The sequence below is a fragment of the Pollachius pollachius genome (assembly GCF_949987615.1).
Source record: "Pollachius pollachius genome assembly, chromosome: 6".
Lineage (NCBI taxonomy): Eukaryota > Metazoa > Chordata > Actinopteri > Gadiformes > Gadidae > Pollachius > Pollachius pollachius.
In genome coordinates, this window is record NC_136939.1 from 13,895,721 (window position 1) to 13,919,109 (window position 23,389).

The 23,389-nt window shown below is 43.1% G+C and overlaps 1 protein-coding gene and 1 long non-coding RNA gene across 2 annotated transcripts; one reads left to right on the forward strand and one right to left on the reverse strand.

The window, feature by feature from the left end:
- Positions 1-405: 405 nt before the first annotated feature.
- On the reverse strand, positions 406-19,626 carry rabep1 (rabaptin, RAB GTPase binding effector protein 1). The gene is made up of 18 exons (XM_079738278.1): positions 19,493-19,626; positions 17,539-17,667; positions 17,133-17,336; positions 16,632-16,792; positions 15,037-15,156; positions 14,568-14,703; positions 11,599-11,777; positions 11,280-11,390; positions 10,091-10,552; positions 9,736-9,840; positions 9,174-9,290; positions 8,931-9,029; positions 8,309-8,449; positions 7,382-7,571; positions 6,044-6,099; positions 5,728-5,826; positions 5,387-5,503; positions 406-3,866 (listed from the first exon to the last, which is right to left on the reverse strand). The coding sequence occupies exons 1-18, from the start codon at positions 19,524-19,526 to the stop codon at positions 3,765-3,767; spliced, it is 2,562 nt and encodes an 853-aa protein (XP_079594404.1). The 5' UTR covers positions 19,527-19,626; the 3' UTR covers positions 406-3,764.
- A 505-nt stretch (positions 19,627-20,131) lies between these two features.
- LOC307077466 lies at positions 20,132-23,069 on the forward strand. Its single transcript, XR_013811939.1, has 5 exons — positions 20,132-20,299; positions 20,949-21,066; positions 21,506-21,557; positions 22,210-22,283; positions 22,519-23,069. It is a non-coding gene; the product is annotated as an uncharacterized lncRNA (long non-coding RNA).
- Positions 23,070-23,389: the final 320 nt, after the last annotated feature.

Here is a 23,389-nt window from a genome sequence, read left to right on the forward strand (position 1 = left end):
TCTGATTGATTCAAAATAGTGCCTGGGGACACTTCCTGGTCCCAAGGCAGTGTTTCCCCCAGCACTGTATGGTTAAGGCCTTAACAACAACAGGGCCCCACCTTGACTACCAATGTATATAAAAAAAAAATCTCGTAGGGAAAGAAAACATATTTCTATCAGGTTCAAAAAAAAAGAAACGCATTGGTAATACTGTTCACAACAATAGTCGTGCCATGCCTTTTTTTAATGGAATTTAAATGGCGGCATCAGGTGGTTGTATACATTATTGCAAACTGAAACCCTCACTGAAGACTGCAGGGCTACGAGACAACCCCTCCCCCCGCCCCTTGACCACCTTGACTAAGACATTTTCTGGGGGAAACACTGCAAGCCATCACCTTACACCAAATTAAGCCAATCACAAGAAGCTTTCGTTATAACATGAGTTGCACCATAAATGGTTCAGGTGTTTAGGGGGTAAAGCCTTACTGCACTTGGGGAGGATGAACAAGAGGTCGAATGGAATAAAATTGTATATTTACCGCACAATTTATATGAGTTCTCAAAATCAAGACTTGCAGTGAACAGAATATGGTATATAGATTATGGATTCTAGGTGATGAACAAATGTACTTTGTTTATACACAAACCCTCCATTTCACACTGCTTTTTCACTTCACAGCCTGTGATGATGCTTAATAAACAGTTAGAATTCCTTGTGACCCATTCCTTTATTTCCTATTGAAATTGGTGGTAAACTAGGGGTATTCTACAAACATTGTTAATATTATTCCATGGGCAAAGTCCAAACTGTAGTAGCAGATGATGTGACTTGAACATATACAAAATTTCAAGTTTAAGCATATCTCCTTCATGAATATGCACTGTTGTGTGTGGTCAAGGATTTCAAGCGAGAACACAATTCAATGTCAATGTATATCGTTTTTTTTAAGCAATAAGTTATTTGATACAGAAGTGTGAATAGATGGTTACTCATTGAAGTGCCACACATACAAAAAACATTCACTCGGGTCACGAACATACAAATCCAAGATGTTTTTTATCAGTGCAACTGATCCCACACTCGTACCTAGCCAAACCGTATAGAATTCTGTGATAAATATGAATCAAGGATATGAGTGGACATATGCAACCCATAGAACATGTAACACTTGCAAACAAAACAATTTGACATGAATGTTTTAATGTCTTCCACGCACGCGCACACACACACACACACACACACACACACACACACACACACACACACACACACACACACACACACACACACACACACACACACACACACACACACACACACACACACACACACACACACAGCACAAAAACTGCTGGCTAAATGATATTTCTGTTTTACATCAGACATTATTAGTCATGCTAATATTCTTTTTATAACCAAACAGATGCATTGTAGTGTTTCCAACGTAAATCCACCTGGATCACTTTGAATTAGGGGACACTTAACCGACCCACATGATAACACTCCATGAGGGAATTTATTTTATCTGGAAATGTTTCAATCGTTAAAAAGGTGCATTCACAATATTTAAAGAATAAAAACAAAGAATTAGCTGAACAGTGTTTGACATTTACCTGCGTTTCAATTGACTAATCATGAGAAACGGCGGCCTAAAAAGCTGGTTAGGTTGGCCAGGTGGGTTGTAGCGTGTGTAGTGTGCAAGTTCCTCTTTTAACCACGTAATACAGTGACAAGCTGTAACAATAAAGTAGGTTGAACCCTAGCCAACTCAAAAATGTAGAATTCATCATTGTTTACCGCATATTAATCCTATACTGGTTGTTTGTTCACATTTTCACTTCTAAAACTCATCCGTCATCCTACTCGGGACTTGGCTTGCCAGAGTTTAGGGAAACAAAATAAACATGTGTAAAGAGTGGTGTTCAATATAATGCGGTTGCAGATGTAGAAAGGCCATAGGCCTTTATGGCATGATTCAACTACTGTGCTCATTCATTATAAGGTTACAGCCAACACAGGTTAGAAGCCGCTTAAAGTGTTAAACTGATTTCAAAATAAACCAGAAACCATCTGTCCCAAAATAGGGAAACAGTTAGGGCTATTAGTCATAGAAGAATAGGAGCTTGAAGTTTAAAGAGCAACTACAGAACAGACTACTTTTGCTGCCATCTAATCGTTTAAATCCAATAACCATTTATTTAAGTGTATCCTTCACTTTATGTTGGTACTTCAAGATGTGTGAGGCCTTTATGATGGCAGCAAATTCACAAATTGGGTCTAGTTTGTAGTTAGTCTTTAAAGAGGACACAAAGCAGGATGAGTATGATTCTTAAAATAAAAGTTGTATTTTAAACCATAGCCTCATTCTCCCTAGCGGAGAAGAAAAGGGAAGTGCATCTAGACTGTGACAGAGTCCCAACCAGTTGATGAACCATTCGCCAATAATTTTGAATATTATTAGGATTGCGGCAGTTCAATCTCTGCTATGTTCCCTGTGCTGTGATGCTGATTACAAACGTGTTTTATTAACAGCCGATTGCATATTATTGTTAGGACCAATCGTTTCTCATGGATTCAAGAAAGTGTTTTGTTATTTTGTCAGATCTAACACAAAAATACAATTTTTTGAACTCAAGGTATAAGATAGTACTGTTTTGTAATACTAAGATCAAGGTCTCCTTTGACACACTATGTTGAAGTCCTTCTGCTCAACCATGTTAACCAATTTATTTACTGCTAGAACAGACACGAGTGGCTTGATAATTATATTAGTTCCTTGAAAAAAGTGTCAGGATTCACACTGTATCCCAAAGAAGGAGGATATATTGTATGAAGAAAGAGAGATTGGGGTAGCATGACTCGAGTTTCAAGCACACATGTCGTTTTCTGACTAGACGGTCGCGAAAGGATAAAAATAGGACTCAGTGGTTGGAAAAAATACATCTTTACAGACAAATGGAAGGTATTGCTCACATCATGATCTACTTCTTTTTCTTTTTCTTCTTACCCTCGTTGAATCATGTGAAAATACTTTCCACCCATTTTTCCTTCATTAAATCGTTGTCGTAGGGTCTCACAGGATAGGATGAAGGGATAGGGGGATATGGGGTGGGTGATTAAAATGACCATAAAGAGGTGGCAGGAAAAAACATCACAGAAACAAGCCTAGCCGAGACATCAAAATCAAGACCCAAACAGCGGAACAGTGGGCTGGAAAAGCCATCTTCAACTCCCTTGAGAGAGAGCGAGAGAGGAACCTGGTGTAATACACAGGGGGGGAAACCGAAAAGACGAGTTGAAGAAAGAAAATGCAGGTGAAAAGTGCATTAGAAGACAATGAACTCGTTTTTTTTTTGGTAGAGCTAATACATACAGTCATATATTTATATATACATCTACAGTAGAAACAAGAGATGGTCAGAGAGACGGGGGAGTGGACAGAGACACAGGGGGCGGGGCCTTAAGTTTCTTCTGTCACGGACAGTATCTCAGGTTATTTACAGTTTTCCTGTTAGTGTTTCCGTCTCCGTGAGTCCGTGAGCAACGCGCGGACGTGCGATTACCTCCAAGTGCAGAGTTTGCCCGTAGTTTCCTCGGGTGTTCCGATAAGTCTCGCTTACTTTTTGTTGATGCCGCCCCCCAGTACCGCCCGCCCCGTCATAGTGGGAGGAGGGGCTTAAGGCGGGTCGGGAGGTTATTGGGTCAGTGACACAGACACGGGGGACAGGGATGGGAGGCGGCTGGGTGGGCGGGGACAGTTTGAGGCCAATCAACGGCATCATGTGTCTGGGAGTTGGTTGATGTCAGTCAAGTTGGTGTCATTAAGAATAACTTTGATGCGGTCCAAGCAGTCCGCCTGCCTTATCCGCTCCATCTGCATCTGAGCACAGAGGGAAGGAAATAAACAATGTTGGTCCTTCCCAATTGGTTCGGGGAATGCATCGTGTCAAACACAGGTGCGTGAAATGCAACAACTCTCAATGGCAAAGAAACGTAGGGTGCAGGGGAGCAGGGGAGCAGGGAGGGTTTAGTTTAGTTTCAAAATCATGTTATTTCTGCTCCTGCTCTTTACTACTCTCATCGCTTACCTACAGCAGCTTTAAGCTGATAATTGTATAGTAACTAGTAAGTATAGTATTCCCCATAAAATATTCCCATTCATCCAAGTAATGCAGACTACAGGAGCCGTCTAGCCATGCCAGCAGGACGTTCTGCAATAGGGGCAGGATAATCAAGTGGCTTGGTCATTTAAGTCAGGGTCAAGGTGTTTTATTGCCATTTCTGCAGAAAAACTAATGGTGATATGGTACACGTCAATTATTTTCGGCCTGGCAGGCAAACCAGTCATACGTAGGAGGCATAATAGATCAATTAGATCCCTAATTTAGGCCTCCTTATGAACTGTATTGAGTGGAAAGCGGATGGCATCCCTCATGCAGAAAATATGACTTTTTTTTAAGAGGACGGTAATGCAAACATTGTGTGTGATTATTCCGACAAGCAAGTACACATGATTTATTCTTATCTCATTTGGTCTCCATGGAGACCCCACTGGTCTTAACTTATCGAACGTTCAGTGACCAGATCAAAAGGCATAGATTATAAAGCAAGTTTGTCTGGAAAGGACTTCCGCATTCTCTGAAAAAAGCAAGTTCCTTTGAAGTGTGCTGCCTGCTTTAATCAACTTGAATAAAAGCCCCCGCTGATGTGACAAAATAGCAAAAATATAAGAGCGGTTATCCCAGCACAATGAGTGGTTTTAACCAATCAGCACTATTCGTTTCAGGTTTTTTTAAAAGCGTTCGTAAATCCAATGTTGAAATTAATATACTGAATCCCACTTGCGGTAATTACCGTGGGATGAGCCATTTTGAGGCATCGTCGTACTGATTTACAGCCGTAATAAGCCAACGGGAAGAACATGATCTACCAGACGGTTTCTCAAGCCTTCTTCGCTGAACTTTCAATGTGCTACACCAGGCAGTGTGCACCAACTCATACCAGAACAGAACAGTGCAACGACTGTCTGGTCGCCCACTTGGCCAACTGCTTTTCTAGGCTAAAACACGCCACAATGATGCCACTGAGATACAGCCCAAAAAAACACAACAGATTCCTATTCTTCTCCGACGTTCCAACTCAAGATAAAAAGCAGAATGTATACATACACATTCACAGCCTATGTGATTGTAATCAGTCACGTGTGACGCTGTGGCAAGCTGGGATTTAAGTAAATAGAAGAAAATAGAATGAACTGATATGAACTGATATTAAATGTCACAAAGTATAGAGTTCACAGTTTAAACCAGCCGGGTTGGTTTAAGGTTGAGGTTCCCCTGTCGTCCGCTGTGTGACGGCACAAGACGGGTCAGGGTGAGGGCAGGCGGGGGCGGGACTGACCTGGAGGTTCTGGGACAGCTTGACAAAGTCCTTCTGCACCGCCTCACTGACGTCCAGCTCCGTCTGCAGACGCTGCGCCTTGTCCCTCTCATCCAGCATCTGGTTCTCCAGGGAGCTCTGGAGCACACGCACACACACACACACACACACACACACACACACACACACACACACACACACACACACACACACACACACACACACACAAAAAGCACCAAAAATCAATCTCAGGTGAATCCAAGCGCACAAACACAAAAGAAAAAAAAAACACGTCACTTAGAGTTATTACCAAGACAAAGGGATGTGTTACAGACGGTCTGTGTCTGTGTGGATTTGTGTACCTTGGTGCTGGTGAGCTCCCTGAGCTGGTTGTCCAGGCTGGAGCTGTGTGACTGCAGGCGCTCCAGGCTCTGACTCTTCTCTGCCAGACTGCGCTGGAGCTGCGCAAATACACATACGCAATCAAGAAAGCGACACGCTCGAATTGTACATTGCACCAAGAAAACTCTTGGTTTTAGCTTTCCACTGTGAGGCTCATTCTAAGAGTATGTCAAACTAACACAATGTTAGGCTCAGCATTTCCCTTAGCATGATGCACCTGTGGTTATAATAAACTGCGCTAATAACAGACAGGGAAGACAGTAAGGAGAGCTCTACCTCTTCCCGCTCCCTCTTGACTCGCTCCAACTCCGTCTTCAGACTGGAGCAGGATGCTGGGGGGGAAACAGCAGGTGGAAACTCATTATGGGATGCTTACTGCAGACACTTGGCATGCCGAGGCCCAGCCCAGGCTGCCAGGAACAGGGACGCAGAAAGCCGTTTGTGCATGTGCGCGTGCAGGTGAGGCATAGCTTCTGTGCTGTAGCAGCTAGGCATCGTAAGTGGGTTCATTTTTACCAAAGCATGAGTATGTATGTACACACACACACACACACACACACACACACACACACACACACACACACACACACACACACACACACACACACACACACACACACACACACACACACACACACACACGTTAGCGTTGGTTAATAGCGTGACAACTGCAAGTCATGAGAAGATTCTGGGTAGGGTCTAAAAATAAGGTGTCCGATTATGCTAGTCGTTTGCGTCTCACACCACAACAAGTGAGAAAGCTTTTCTCAAGAAGACACACTGGCAGCTCTCGCTATATAGGACCTTTGTCCAGGTTATTGGGAAACGCTGCAATGCCCGAGCTATGGAGCAGGGCAGCAATCTGCGAAAGCGAGCCAAGACACTTCTATGCATGTGAACTGTAAAGCACAGGGGTTGCAGTTGGCTGTGCAATAATATAATAAAATAATAATAACAACAACAACAACAACAACAACACCCACACACACAGCTAGAAAGTCGGTTTGCATTGCGTGCCGTACCTTCCAAGATGTCTGAAGGGACAACATGAATCAGAGTAAAGAAATGCATTAAAAACGATGAAGGATGTCATGAGGAAAAGCCACGGCTCTTCAGCAATACAAACTGAAACCCGAGTGTAGCTCTCTGCGGAAGACCACAAGTGCGGCTATTACCAACAGCATCCACAGGCATTCAATCATCACCGCGCAGAGTCCCAACTATCTGTCTTTTGTGCCAGAAAACATCTCGGATGACGCAGCGAACAGGAACACATGTTTCAGAGGTAAATGAATGCAGTCCATTTCACCACCAGGTGGGAGGCTGATCAGCCATTACAAGCCGTTTTAACATCTATGCCTCATGGGAGTGTCCACCCAGATGTATGGCAGAGAGACAGATAGATGGATAGATAAGCTGTTCGGTCGCCTGCCCCCTGGTGGACTGCAGTTCATCTGCAGCATTCAACTATCGCTCTATCCATCTACACCAGACCTCTGGGTGGACACAAACATTTGGGATGTCACAAGGGTCTCCAGTCCACCTGGGGAGGTACAATAGGGGGCCCTTTGAGACGATTCAAACGCAAAGCGCAGGGAGGGACCTACGACCTACCGATCTCCTCCTTGCAGCCCTCGATCTCCACCTGCAGCGTCTCCTCCAGGTTCTCCTTCAGGCACTGCTCCGCCTGGATCTGCTCCTTCAGGAACAGCACCTCCGCCATCAGCCGCTCCTCCAGGTGGTCCGAGGCCGTGCGCTCCGTCACCACCGCCTCCCGCAGCTGCACCACCAGGGGCTGGAGCTCCTAGGCGAGGGGGAGAGGATGCCCCAGGAGGGAGGGGGATGAGAATTGGGTCAGAGACGGATGGAAGCGGAACGGCCAAATCGTGTTAGATCATGCAACAAAAAGACTGGATTGTTTTTGTCAGGTCAATGAGAAGAGCGCAATGTGGGTTATGTATTCAAACGCTTAATATGGTGGTGTATTGTATCACCCACAGCCCCGTAACACCATACTATGCCATAATTAAAGAATCCCCTGAAACACTTTGTAGAATATAATATACAAATATTACAGCTCACTGGTCATTTCACATCAAGCAGTCCTATGTTAGCAGAACGATGGGAGATGGGAACCAGACACTGCAAGAGGCGTAGCCTTATTTCCTGTTTCTATGTCTAAACAGTGTGGATTCACCCTTTCGAGGTGTTGTAACTACTGCTGTGCAAGTTGTTTTTACAGAGCCACGCCTTCAGCAACAGGATGGGTCGAAACTAATTCGAAGCGGATGAAAGTGAAACGCCCCGCTCACCCAGATGATTAATTGATTACTGCCATCGGACTGCAGATGTTGATCTAACGTTGGTTAGTGAGGCAATGGTAATACCTCGCCTTTTTTACATTTAAATCAAAACACACGAATTATATTTTAAGTTTCCTTTGTTTCCCTGGAAAGACCGAAGAAACTCAGATTCCACCGACTGGCGTGCTCTATCGAGCCCCATGTCCTTGGAGCCGGCCGGGGGGGGGGGGGGGCGTACCTGCACAGTGCCAGGCATCAGGAAGCCCTCCTCCTGCTGCAGCTCAGAGTGCAGCCGGTGCTTCCCCTTCAGGCTGTCGTTGTCCCTCTGCAGACGGCTCAGCTCCTCCGCCACCTGCTCCCTGGACTGCATCAGCACCGCCTGGGGAAACACCGGTCATCACAGTGATACCAGGAAATACACACGCTATTTATATTTAGTGGAAAGGCGGGATGGTCTAGAGCAGTTGGCTCTCTGGCGGCCCCTAGGTTGGGAACCACTGGTCTAGAGTTCAGGGTTTGAGGGGAACTCTCAGACTAAAAGGTTCTGGGTTCAAACACTACTCGAGCAAGTTGCCAAATCCATATCTGCTTCCTAATGACATTTACTGAAGATGATTCAGTGCAAGTTGCGGTGCATTAATGACTTGCCAAATTATTCATACGAAAATTAATCATTTCAATCTCGAGACATCTTTGGTTGCTGCTGGAAGATGTCAAATATAGGGATTCCTTCTTGTTAACAGCTACTCCTCCAGATTAAGCATTGATGGTTAAAGTGTCAAGACCACAAACCACACACATTTCTACAGTTCCCGTTTACATTGGTAGGTATACTGTATACACAGGGTGGTGTCACTGACCATCTGTTCCTGCGTGTTCCTCTTGGCCTGGCCGAAGGCTTGTTGGAGAGCAGCGAGCAGTGCCTCTGACTCCTGCACCCTCTGCACCAGGGCCGACACCTAGCACACAAACACATGTTCAAAATCCCCTCCAAGTCAAACAATCGCTGTTGGTTAAGGATTAAAAAAAAAAAAAGAAGGTATTTTGACATGGACTTCTTAGCGTTTGACCAAAGACTGACTATTTGTATTTGAATTCCATGCCTTGGCTGTGAACTCCTCGTTGACCAGCTTCACAGACTCCTCCAGCTCCTGTTTCTCAGCCATGGTTCTCTCCAGCTGGTCGTTGGCCTGGCGCAGCATCATCTGCAGCTTTTTCACCTGACACACACACACACACACACACACACACACACACACACTTTGTTATATCCTGTTGATGGAAATGAACCTAGGCAACTGTAAAGCTGTAGAAATGTCCCAATTGTTGAGGGAACTGAACTGTTAGAACAACCCATTTGTAAAGGCCATTAGACTTCCCCGTAGGAGAAAGCAAATACCCCAAATAATCCATTACTTCACCTCCAACAATTCAGATGTAAACAGTACAGGTGGACACATGCTTCAGATGTGGCAGGGATTCTATTTTTAAGTTAAGAAAAAAAGAATTAATCACTAAATAAGAAAAAAAAGATAGTTAAGAATAGTAAAAGTCCATTTCGCAGGCTGCCACTAACCGACAAAACATTTTAAAGGGATCCATGTACGGATGCAGGGATCACTAACGCCCCCCTCCCTCAGTGTCCAAACATCAGGGAGGGCTCACCTGGTCCCGGGTCTCCGCCTCCTGCCCCTGGATGACCTGCAGCTGCTTCTCGTAGTTGGAGCACATGTCACAGCGCCGGCCCAGCTTCCTGCCGGCGTTCTTCACCTAGCAGAACCACACGCACCAGAAGCTCAGACACACGGCACTGGGCACTAGCATCAGATGACATGGATTCATGCATTCAAGAAACTTCGGAAAAGAGTGATGCAGTTTGCTTTCAAATCAAAGAAACCTGTAGGGTCTTTTTTTTTTTTTATAATGTATGTATGTAATGTATAGGGCAGTGTATAATTAATAATAGTTTTTAACAGTATTAACCAAGCTTGTGAGTGAGGGACTGAGCGAGTGAGTGAACCTCTTGCTGGAGCAGGTTCCACTCGCTGTCGCTGACCAGCCGGTACCCCGAGGGGGGCAGGAAGGCGGTGTCCGGGGCGTGGGAGATGCTGGACAGCAGCGAGGCCGTCTCCTCCTGCTCGGGGGTCATGGCCTTGATGGCCTTCTCCTGGTCCTTGGTGAGCAGGAAGTGGCTGGACGTCAGCTTCATGGAGCTGACCGACAGGGCGTCGCTGAAGCCGTCCGAGGCCCCGCAGTCGGCGCCCACCAGGGGCCCGAAGTCCGACTCAGAGTCCAGGTGGCTGGCCGACTTGGCCTTGTGGTTGTAGGCCCCGAGGCCCTGCGGGGCCCCCAGGGAGGAGCCCAGGCTGTCTGTGGACTGGACCCGCCGCAGGCTGTCCCAGTAGGGGTCAGAGGGAGCACTGGTCACCACTTCAGTGTCCAGTGAGTGCATGGAGCCGTGAGTGCTGTGGTTGGATTGGTACTGGGGAGGGGGTTAGATGAAGGTTACAACGCTGGATGGGAGAGGAATATACAGCAGTCGCTTACAATTCAGGAATATTGAGGGTTGAACCTCTCATTCATTTTTGTTTTCAATTCGGACATTATTAACAGGAGCACAAAAACGACATTTATAAGGCCGACATCTCATCAGAGCAATGAAACGTGGTACAAATAAGCGGCAACCATCTTGGTTGCTTAGGAAAATGACTGAAAGGTGTTCCCATACAGTCATTGTCTCAAAACCAACCCAATTAAAGATCAACGGTTGTGATTGGCACGACCCAGGCCAGGTCTGCTGGAAATCTGTCTGAATGGGTTGGGGGCCAGACGCATATGCTACGACAAATAAAACATGAGCTAGCAGATTTGATTTGTTCCAAGGCTGGAGAAGTGTACTCATGTGGTAAATTTGCTGCAAGTATATGACTCTGCTGCACCTAAAGTGTTAGAGGTTTCTTATGAGAACCATTATGAAATAGTGAACTTGTGTTGAAGCAGCACACACACACACACACACACACACGCGCGCACACAATAAGACAAGACAGACAGAAAACATGAAACACTTCAAGTGAGAGTCAATACTGAAAATAATAGTAAAATAAAAATGTTACAGTTTCATGTTTCCCAATTAAAGATCCTCTGTGGCCAAGTAATGAACCCTATATGGACGGGCATTAGGGCGGAGGTATGAGATGTCCTGGTACCTTTTCATGGCTCTGGCCCAGGCTCATGTCGTCCAGAGGTTCTGTGTTGTCCCCACCCTCATCATCCTGGTGGTCCTGTGCCTGGCTCAGACGTTCCATCTCATCCTCCTCCTGGGACACACACACACACACACACACACTTATTTGACTCACCTCCAGCCAAATGAATACTAAAGTCTGATGTGTGAGAGTAACTCATTGACTTCTTTAAAAAGAAAAAGCATCATCAACAAATGTGTCCTTGCATGTGCGCCTGTGACTGAACGACTGAACACACACACACACACACACACACACACACACACACACACACACACACCTGGTCCTTCTTCTTCATCTCCTCCACCTGGCGGAGCTGCTCGGAGGAGAGCACGCTCTCGATGCGCTGCATGTCCCTCATCAGCAACCGCTGGGACTCCAGGAACTGGTCGTTGGCCCGCTGCCACGTGTGCTTCAGCTGGTTGTGCTGCTGGCGCTCCAGCTCCAGCTTGTGACACACTGACCGAGTCACCCCGGGGACACCACACAGTGAGGTTAGAGGAGAGTACAATGTTCACCACGGGGACACCACACAGTGAGGTTAGAGGAGAGTACAATGTTCACCACGGGGACACCACACAGTGAGGTTAGAGGAGAGTACAGTATTCACCCCGGGGACAACACTCAGGTAGTTAGAGGAGCGTACAGGGTTCACCCCGGGGACAACACACAGTAAGAGTTAGAGAGTGCAGTCTTCACCCCGGGGACAACACACAGTGAGGTTAGAGGAGAGTACAGTATTCACCCCGGGGACAACACACAGTAAGAGTTAGAGAGTGCAGTCTTCACCCCGGGGACAACACACAGTAAGAGTTAGAGGAGAGTAGAGTTAGGGGACAGTACAGCATTGAGAGAGCATAGGGTGTGTTGAAGAGTAGAGGAGTGTTATAGTAGAGAACTGAGTAGAGTTGTAAGTATTATGGAGAGGTGTAGAAGAGTACAGTCGATTATGAGTATAGGAGTAGTAGAGTATTTAGCAGAGTAGATGAGGAGTAGAGTAGAGAAATAGACAGAAAATAGTATTAGACATTAATAGTACACAGAGAAAGAGTAACGTAGAATTAGCAAACATTATTGAGACGAGGATAGGAAGAGTAGAGTAATCGCAGATTGGAAAATTAAGCAGAAGAGGATAAAGTAGAGTAAAGTAGACAAAGAGTAATCGCACACAGAGGAAGACTGCCAGTAGAGTAAGCATAGAGTATGGAGTATTGAGTAGAGTTATAGCGTATTGAGCGGAGTATAGAGTAAAGCAGGGAGGGCTGGTGTTTGGCAATTAAGATAAGGAATGCAAGGCCGATTGTGTTAACTAAAGGTTGATAGTTTCACCATCAGATAAATAAACATATTTTTCTATACGAGTGTTGAGGAGACAACACTGTCTTCTGCGGCAACCCGTTTGGCGGGGAGGGACACTGTTGGAGAATGTGTTTAGGTTTGAGAATAATATTTAGAAAAAAATAAAATAAAAAAGAAACGACGAGTTGCCGACCATTGTGAATACCTCTGTTATTATTTGCATTTTTGACGCTGCTGAATCTCTAGTGAATACATTTTTCTAAAGCACTGTGCAGTACAATGAACCAAGCCTCGTGCAGGTCTATTGTAGTTGGAGAGTTCAGTGGTCAAGTCATGTCAACTGGATCTTTACAGCCCTTAATCACAGTTACAGTCTCAAAGGGCTTTGGTCACATGTGCAAACATCACACATTGCACACAAAATGATCAGGATACTGGCTCCATTCAAAAGTGCCGCAACAGGATCTATTCTAAAGAGGAGCCGTCTCTGAAAGACGCATCAAGCCATATTATAAAGAACCTACGCTTGGAGTTGCAATTGTGTCTCCATTGTCCCGAGACCAACGTTTTCTATGAATGCTCATAGGCTCAACCGCCTCAGACCATACACAGCAGGACTTTGTTGGCCAGAACCAGAAAGACGGGGGGAAAGATATTTTACACAGAATTTGTAGAAGAAATTCCTCAAATCAAACCTCTCTTACTTAAGGTTAACATAAGCATCTTCCCAAAAAGTTAAACGTCAACATCATCATGATCATAAGGACATGAGGCCTTTGATTAACTGTAAGCCTCTTGGCTTATCCGACCACACAAAACCAGCAGGCTGTGGTCCTTTAATTCAATGACATCCCAAACACTGATTGGTTGAGGCAGATGGCCGAAGAAGAAAAACAACCGCGAGGCAAGAACATGTTGGCCACATACACAAGTACTCAAGTGGTCACCTCAATCATTCTACTCAAATTCCTGACCTTAAATAACCAGGCACTTGGATGACATTAACCAGATTTGAATTTGAATGCAGATATATGATACAGCTGCATGTACAATCACCTATGATTACTATGTTGAAATCAAATGTTAACCATCGTCTTCTTGACAGAATGTGGCTGAGCTGATAGAAGACTCTCAGATCTGTGGTGTGTCACTCCCTTGACACTAAACAATATGAATAGTCTGCATAGTCTACTCAATTCATGAACTCTTTTCTTATTCTTTTTACTTGATTTTTGTAGTTTTCCTCACTGAAGACAAACCATAAAACCAACATATTTGTAGTCCTAATTAACATAAGATTATTATTATAAAAGGGACAAAAAGCTGTAAAGTAAGTATGGCCTGAAAAAACAACTGAGTGTGGTCTTACATCTACATGCAAATACCTTAAAAGTCTTGCTTACAACCCCTAGAACGAGAGCCACAGGGAATAACCAGCTCCCGCAGTACTAAAGATTAGTTATCCAAGGGTTTGGTACTTTGTAAAATATATATTTGAAGGTTCATCCTTAACTTTTAATTGTTGGTCTTTTGAAATAACTATGCTGGAATTCAAGTTGTCAACAAATCTCCCACATGACTCAAAACAGCTGTGTAAATCATATCTGGCATACTTGTTTATTGAAAGGCAAGCTTATTGAAATGTGATCTGTTGTCTGTAGCCTAGCTATACTGCTACACACAATGCCAATATATTTCTACATCATGTAACACATTCACTGATAGTTTGACCGTTCTTTTAGACATCCGATCACCATCTGGAACCAAGCAGGTACCCAGATGCTGATGCTAATACTGACGCTGAAGCAGATGCTAAAGTATTTAGGATGTACTAAAAACTAACTAAAATTGAATTGATCCTATGACGTAATTTATAGTCGCCGTGACGCGAAGCAGGCAGACACATGGCATGGCATTTATTGTATAAGCTATGAAATTGGCTTCAGTCACCTTCGTGGAGCTCCTTGCGTAGTTTCTCAGCGTCTTCCTGTAGCACTGACTTCTGAGTGTTGAGGACGGCCACGTACATCTCCAGGTCCGTGCGACACGACTTCTCCGCCTCCAGAACGTGGTTGAGCTCTTTCACCTGTTGGAAAAAAAGAGGAGAAAAGAGATGCGTCTGAAACATTTACTTCTTTCTATCTGTACGTCCATCACCAACCTTGATGCCCTTTGTATCTGGGGGGCCCCTCAGCAACCTTTGTATCTGGGGGTCCCTCATCGAGCTTGATGAACTTTGTATCTGGGGGTCACTTACCGACCTTAAAGACCTTTATATCTGGGTGTGACTCACTGACCTTTATAGCGGGGTGTCACTCACTGACCATTGTATCTGGGGGTGACTCACTGACCTGAAAGACCTTTGAATCTGGGGGTCATTCACTGATTTTAATGACCTTTGTATCTGGGGGTCACTGACCTTGGACGCCTCCAGCTCCTTCACCCTTTCATCCGAGGTGGCTAGCCTGGCTTTCAGAGCAGCGATCTCCTTCTCCATTGGCATCACCACCGAGCGCAGTTTCTCTGCATCCTCCTGGGCCTATTAACGAGAGGGAGCCTGAATTAGTGCTGGGAAAAACACCACATGGGCAACAACAATTGTTGTGTTATATTTGGCACGCCTGGGTTGTTCTGCAAACCTAAATTGTGGCAGTAAACAACCATGAAAAGAGGGCGGGTGACCCATTTCAACAGCCAATATCGGATAGAGACAGTTCTTCATTGCAATCTTACAATGGTGTGTGTCTTCACAATACTACTAACTACTATGTTTTTAACCGGTCGTTCCTCTGGGACACACACACACACCCTTCTCCATTCAATACTTCATGATTATTGGCATTTGATTTCTTGGATATTTATATTTGCTGTTCTAATGACAAGCGCACATCAGGAACAACATAGCCCAGACAATATATGCTCCTTGACCTTGCTTGGCACAAACTCAACAATTCGCAAAACAGTTGCTACAGTGGGCATGAATAATGTCTTGCATTGTCTTGACTCTACCATGCTAGCCTGCCTTTTTGGTTGATTGAGATACTAAAATTGCAATGGTCATATTATAGGATTTGGACCTGAACAAAAAGAATGATCAATCACAAGGTACAAATGTGTGGGTTACAATACTGGGTGTGTTAGGATACTGTCCCAAGTCGGTAAGCAGTTTATGTTGGCTATAAAGAGCTTACAGCTGTCGAGGCTTAACAATTTGGGTCATAAAAATGTTGCATAATGTGCACGGTAATATACATTGTTTTAAAATGAGTCTCCTGTATTTAACCTCTTCTGTCTAAGGCTATTTCTTCTAGAAACTCTGCAGGCTGAAGTGACCCTTCTGTCAAGTGTGTACTTCTGCTTTTGTCGTTTATTACCAACCTAACATTTCTGAAAACAAAGAATCGCTGCAAGGAACATAGGAACTGATACTGAAACTTTGTTTTGACGAGACTTATCGCAACACCTCCTATTTTTAGATGCACCTTCCACCATATTCTACTACTGAATTCAATGATTTACCCTCGCTTGAAAGTTTTCTAAAATATCTGACAGAATAGGCGGGGGGGGGGGGGGGGGGAGACACATGAGCAAAGTACATTTTGACCTAGGGTATTCATTTAGCCTATAACATGGCTGCCCGCCTCGGTCTGAAGAAGAAACAAACTTGTTAAAGTCCGCCAGATCATTTAAATATGGTGTTCTGGAATTGCTTAGGCTATTCTATTAGACTCCCAGCACCCTCTGTATGAGTATTTCTACTTCACCCATCGGGAAACAGCAGGTTCTGCTTCTCAAGGCGTGGCTCAAATAGATGCAGACCGTCTTAAACAAGTGTACCTATGTTTTGGCTCGTACTTACTTTAAACTTTGCATATACTGTTGTATACTATTCTAAAATTGCCAGTGGTTAGTGGAGGAAAAATTAAGGTCTTAGATCTTCACAAATTGAAAACATATAATAATTGACCAGGGTAATAACATCTGCTGTTTTCAACAGTATCAAGGGCAGCTCACTCTCTTCATGTCGTCCTCCAGGTTCTCCTCCTCCTGACCCTCAGTGAGCCTCCTGCGCAGCTCCGCCAGCTCGCGCTCCACCGCCTCGCGGTACTGGTTCCACTGGGCCCGCTCCTGGTCCAGACGCTGGTGAAACTGCTCCTCGTACTCAGACACCGTATCTGCACCAGGTTCAGCAGGAGGGAGGGAGGGAGGGAGGGAGGGAGGGAGGAAGGGAGGAAGGGAGAGAACGGGGAGAGGGTGAGCTTGGCAGTGCTCAGTTCCGTATTTGTTTGAAAACCAGCAAACATGTGTGCTGTAGTAGAGTCTTTACACCTGCAGCTCTCTAAACACTGATTCTAAAAAAAGACTCACTGAATCCACGGACTTCAATAATTAATTTGACCAGACATGCAGCACTTGCCCTTTCGTGCATTGCTTGTGCTGTGACCTCTGCCACACATTGGAAGACACAGGGCAGTGAAGCAGACCCGGACACAGACACATCCCCCGGCGGGTTACCTTTCATGATGGCCTGCAACGAGGCCACCTCCTCCTGCCACTGGCTGCGGACCTGGTCGATGGCCTCCTGCTTGGTGCTCTCCGACACGGTGGCCACCGCCTTGATGTTCTCCATGTCGGCCTGCGCCTGGGCCAGCTGGACCTGCAGGGCGCTCCGGTCCGCCTGGGCCCCGTCTAGGGAGGCCCTCTGCCTCTGCAGCTCCTCTGCGGAGAGGGAAGATAAGAGGCCCTCAGAGACACGGTGCCGTGATTCAAATGAGAAATGGGATTGGAGAAGGGTGAGGCATACAAATTAAATAGGAGTAGGATGGGGGGGGGGGGGGGGGGGGGAACCCTCTCTTTCCCAAGAAGAGAGGGTCAGTGCTTTTTGAGTGTGTGTGTTCAACAGAGTACAACTACGACTCACCCTCCTTGGAGAGGTAGAGTTCCTTAATCTTGGCTCGCTTATGGTTGAACTCCGCCTCCATCTTCTCCTTGACCCTGATCAACTCCGCTCTCTCCTGCTCCAGGATGGCTACTCGCTGCTGGAGCGCCCCTGTTTGATATATGGAACAAAATAAAGCAACGCATGTAAATATCTGACCAGCATGACTCCAATAAACGAAATCCAGTAGAAATCCTGCAGATCCGCATCAAGTTGAAATTAAGTTTCTCAAACTTACATCTGCAAATGATAATATACTTAGATTTGTTGTGCCAGGAGTGAATATCCAATATTAAATGCAGTATAGCCACAGATCATGTTTGTTTTAAGGTTTAACAACATTGCGTAGATACAGATGCCAAACACAATCCATACATATACATATAATTTATTCTTAAAAATTTAGGTCTGCATTTGGGGGTACAGTGATACACAAACAAAAATGATTTTGATTATGAATCTAGGTTAAATGAAACAAGGATTTTTTTTATATTTAATGTAGTTAAGTCAAGGCTATGTCAAAATAATGATCAGCGTATGACTATCAGCTAAAAACAAACATCTCCTCAAAGTTTTATCATAATCGTCCATAGGGTAGGCTTCCAATACCATTGTGTCATTCATGCCTACATACATAGTCGCTTTGTTACCTTTGGACTGCACTAAATGCACATAAAATCAAATACATTTGTTTGTGTGTGTTATTTTATTGCACCATCATATAATCGAATGCAAGCATCCCACCAGAGACCAACCTCCTGCCTGCAGGAATCCTCTGTACCAAGAGGTATATTGTGTTTAGTGAGACTATTCCCATTGTTCAAAATGTTGCTGATATTGCACAATTCTTTGGATAAGGATGATAGCCACATTAACATGGGAGATAGGAATGTGACAAGTAGTTGGAGCTCTTGCCTCCACACTACTATGGCTCAAGATTTGCATAAAGAATATACAACTGCTGGCTGCAACCATACAAGAAACAGATGCCACTTAACCTGGTGGAAAACACAAGAAACACCTTAGTATTTTACAAATAGCTTTTAAATGACAAAAGTTGTAATCTTTCTCGAGTGTCTGTGAGCTCCATCCACACCTCCTAATATTCTACTCATATAAAAACCATTTAATTAGTAGAAAATTTGCCAACATATCAGGAAAGTCTAAAAACTTGTATTCAAATTTGAATCCAGTCAAGTATTTGGTCTAATGTCAAAGCAAAGTAAAACCAAAATCTGCATGGTCATATCTCAAAGCTCAACCCAATGTTTGTTTATCTACACATGGATTTCCTCCCATCAATAGGTCCACAAAACAGGGACCTTAGAGGGAACGTTTATGAGCTCGAAAGCTGCAAGCTAATGAAATCATATCCATATTGGCCTGCCAGTGGAGCTCTCAGATAGACACACTAAGAGATACAACTCCATCGCTGAGGGGACCGCAAAGTCTACAGGCCAAAGTAGAGCGCCATTGAGTTTTAAATTACATATGTTTGGACTGGGTCCATATCATATGCTTTTGATTCAACATTGTTAACGTCGTGGCTAGGAGTGAGCTAAATGACAAGCCCGAGACGATCTAGGATCTTGGTGGCTATTGGTGCTTTTGCTAGTCGTCCTGCATGACGAGCTAACAATATTTAGTGGCTAACGTCAGTAGTACGAGCACTGCTAATAACACGAGAACAACGTTCCCTGGGCGCAGAGACAAGACCGAGTTCATTGGTTGCCAAGACAAAGACTCAAAAATAAAGACGTAGTCCAAATGCATGGTCAGGAGACAATGAAGACAACACAACAATAGTGAGTGACAAGAGTGACACGTCGTCTGAGGATGCTAACTAATGATGAGACGCGGTGGATGTCGAGGCCGCTAGTCTCCCCCACTTCAAGACCATGGCAACATAATAAACAGAATCTAAAAACTAATTTACCGTCAGGTTGAGATCCCGGGGCCTGCTCTGCCATGGTTTCTTACAGGCTTGGTGGCAATAACCAATGCAAAGGGATGAGCTAGAAGTGTCAAGGAAAACAAGCTAACATCACTACCACTGTCAGGGTATCAATGTAAAAGCAGAATAGTTGACTTCCTGAAAGCAGTTTTCAAAGTAAAAGTCTCTCACCGTAAAGGAGAGGAAGTAAAAGTCTCTCAAAAATACTGGTGATTACTGCTTTATTCGATTATACTGTGTTCTGTTCGAGTAAATGCCGTATCCGATTTCTATATGAATATGTAATGTGTGTATGTGTGCATGTGTATTTATTTTGAAGTGTAAGTTTCTAATCTTTTTATATTAGATTGAAAAATCACTTTTGTTATATGAATTACTACCCAGGAAAATACATGATGTTTTGCATCTATATAAATATATGTATAATTCCTAAAACATTTTCTCAAACACACAAACACACACACACACACACACACACACACACACACACACACACACACACACACACACAGACACGCACATGTAACAAGCTTGTTTGCGTTTAACCTATCAAACATACCGGCAGTATACAAAACACCAAACATAAACTGAAGTCATTGGAGCGTGTTACGGGGCGGGAGGGGGAACTTCTTGAAGTTCCTTATGTTCGCAGCGGAAATTAGCCGACAGTTAGGGTAAGATCAGATCTCAAAACCCCGGTCTCCAACCATGAAAACTTCAATTCTTACTTCTACTCTCAAAATTCATCGGTTGATGTGATAATAAGCCAGGCATCCCTGTCCGGAAAAGGTAAGCCATTTTAAAGAGATTATGCGGCAATGATAATATTATAATAACCCTAACCCTAACCCTAACAATAATGTAAAACTAATGGTCGAGCTGAATGAGTAGGACTTCTTTCTTTTAGAGCAGAATGGACAATGTATGTGAGTTTAACAGGAACTTCACAGGAATCGGCTGCTAGAGGATGCAGTGCATTGATAGTGTTTTTCCCTGTCTTAAATGCATGTGTATGTGAGTCATTCCTCATATTTGGGAGCAATGAGGTCCACTGGAGAGTGTGTAGTTCACACCTTAGTACTGAAAATCCATGCATTTTACAGGAACTTTTATTATATTGCCATTCAGTGCCTTTTCTGGGTTTTATTTATAGTAATACAATTTCAATTATTTGGATTTCCACCAGAAATCATTGTCGAAACTTTGGCAGTCGTAATGAATTGTATACTCCTTTTTTATCTTATCTTCTAAAAATACTAAGCTTCAAAAAAACTTGAAGCTTAGTCAGCTGACAAAAAAGGGAAGTGGCAGGTCATTTATTTCACACTATACTGATGAACAGATGTAATAAAATATGTAATAAAATATGTAATAAAAGAAAATCACAATGAAATATTTTATGAGAGAATTGTTTTGCCTATTTTTGTTTTGATTAAAGCACCAAATGGACTTTTGGCGGAAATACATGTGGATATGGCTGCTAGTAGGTATACTATTGGCATCTTTGGTGGTAATCCTCATCTTCTTTCTAATCAACAAGTATATAATCCATAAAGGTATGTAGGATGCCTTACCTTTGGTGTTACAACAGTTAATTATTCATTGAATCCCCTTTTACATGTTTATGTAATTGTCTTGCACTTACTTATCTATGTAATAACCACAACATTAAGGCATGTATATGTTCCTTTGTTATTGTTATTGATTTGTATTACACAGCAAGTGAACATCCTGTGTTTTTATTCATAAACTTTACTATTTAAGTATATTGCTGTCCTTTGGTGATTTAAAAAATGGTCTCAAGCTTGTTCTTCCAAATTGTGGTATGTCATGCAGCTGTGCCTTTTTCTCTTTCTGAAATGACCTTAATGCAAAAGGACAATACATTTTGAGATGATCAGCAACCATACCTTTTAAAGTATTTTTCTACCTGTATATTTAACTTTAAAGAAAGTGTTTGTGATTATTTCATCCATTTTTTCTTTCCATTTCTAGGTCCATCTAATGGATATTTCGAACCCTGCAATCCCCCTGTATTAAATGTCCAGTAAGACATGCACTAGTTCTCATATTACTTCCTTCCTCTATAAATGCCCCTTCTGTTATCGTCTTCTGTTTCCAAGAAGCTGCTTTGTCTTCCAATGAACCCTTCTTGTCCCCTCCTACTTAACCCCTCGTTCTTGATTATGGTTGACCGCTGAGGTGTCTTTTGCAGTGCTGGGCCTGGTTCGCCTCCGGGAGTTAGGGGCTAGTGTGGGATGTCAGGGGTGCAGGGTATGGGGAATTGTTTTAGTCAGGGCATAGCATCCTGCAGGTGCCCTTTTATTTTGTAGTGTCTTTCAGACTTGTTGACTATATGACTTCCAGCAGGTGTTATATAGATCAACTTTTTTTATTCTTGTTTCATTATTTGGCCATTTCTTATTTATGTATTTATTTATATTTATGTATTTTAAATAACTTATGTTATGGTTTACATAAACAGTATTTAGGTAAACTTGCTGTCATGTGCATGAACATTGTGAACCAACATTTTATTTAGGGTAAATTATTATTTTGAGATATAGTCAGTAATAACACATACAATTCTCTTAATCTTAAGAATACTTGCAAAGTAAAGACTTAAGTTTGAAATCAAGCAATCCATCATTATGTTTGAATGCTTATACATACTAATGCCTTCTTTTCTGCATTTTCAGAAGCAACATATATTTATCAAAGAATCTGGAAGAGATTAAGCCTCCCTTACCACCAAGGACTCAGTTTGATAGTGGTAAAAACAGTGAACATTCCATCTTGAGGGAAAGGCATTCGAAAATTATGAATATGAATTATTTCATAACATTTTTCAAATTTTTTGTAAGCTGTATCTTCTTTGTCCCATGATAGCTCTTCCATGTTATCACATTGAAATATATTATTGAAATGTTGGAGATATATATTTATATATAAACAGCTTCAGCACCTATACTTTGGCCTATTATAATTTGGTCTTTTTTGTATTTTAGATAGTTACGAGAGCATCAGAGAACTGCCCGAGTATGTAAAGGTGGACGAGGAAGAGGCACTGGTTCTTCCACCACCGATGAACTCAAGGCAAAGCTGTCCTTCAATTGACATGTCTACGGAGGACTACGACGACATTGGGGAGGAAAACGACCACCAGGATGGAGAAGATTATGATGACGTAGGATAAGTTAGAGGGAAGACATGGATGTGATTTCGATTATGAAGGATAGTTCGTACAGAATGTTTGTATCAACGTATTTTTAATAGCCTACCCAGATCCGTGCGTAACTAAGGGAGTACTTTAAATTAAAGCATTGAGTAATGCCAATATTGCCATTGACTCCCTTTTTTTACCCTTTCAAAATACTCAACATATGAATGCTGAAATTGTGTTGCAGCACATATTTGAATGTACAGAATATGAGCAGCAGCTTTATATATATATATATATATATATATATATATATATATATATAATTTAAGGCTTTTTATCGATTCTATGCTGTGGCTCACAAATATGAATAGCAACAATTTCCCCTGTAATTCTATGATATCATCATTGATGCATCAAATAAAAGAGCTGCTTTAGGAAATGCTTTTGTTCTTTTACATCGTTACTTACTCATGGTCACGAATGCTGCCCTAAAGGATTGATGGATGGATGAGCAAATGAATGGAGAGATAGTGATACTAATTGACAGATATTATTTTGTTAATTAATTAGGTACAATTTAAATGTGTGAACACACTTGTGATAAAATCTATGCTGCCCTAAAGGAAGGCAATTAAATAACATCTGGATAGGTTCATTTAGTTAACTTATTGAGCACAGAGGAAAGGTATTCCTATGAGTAACTTTAATTGGGGACC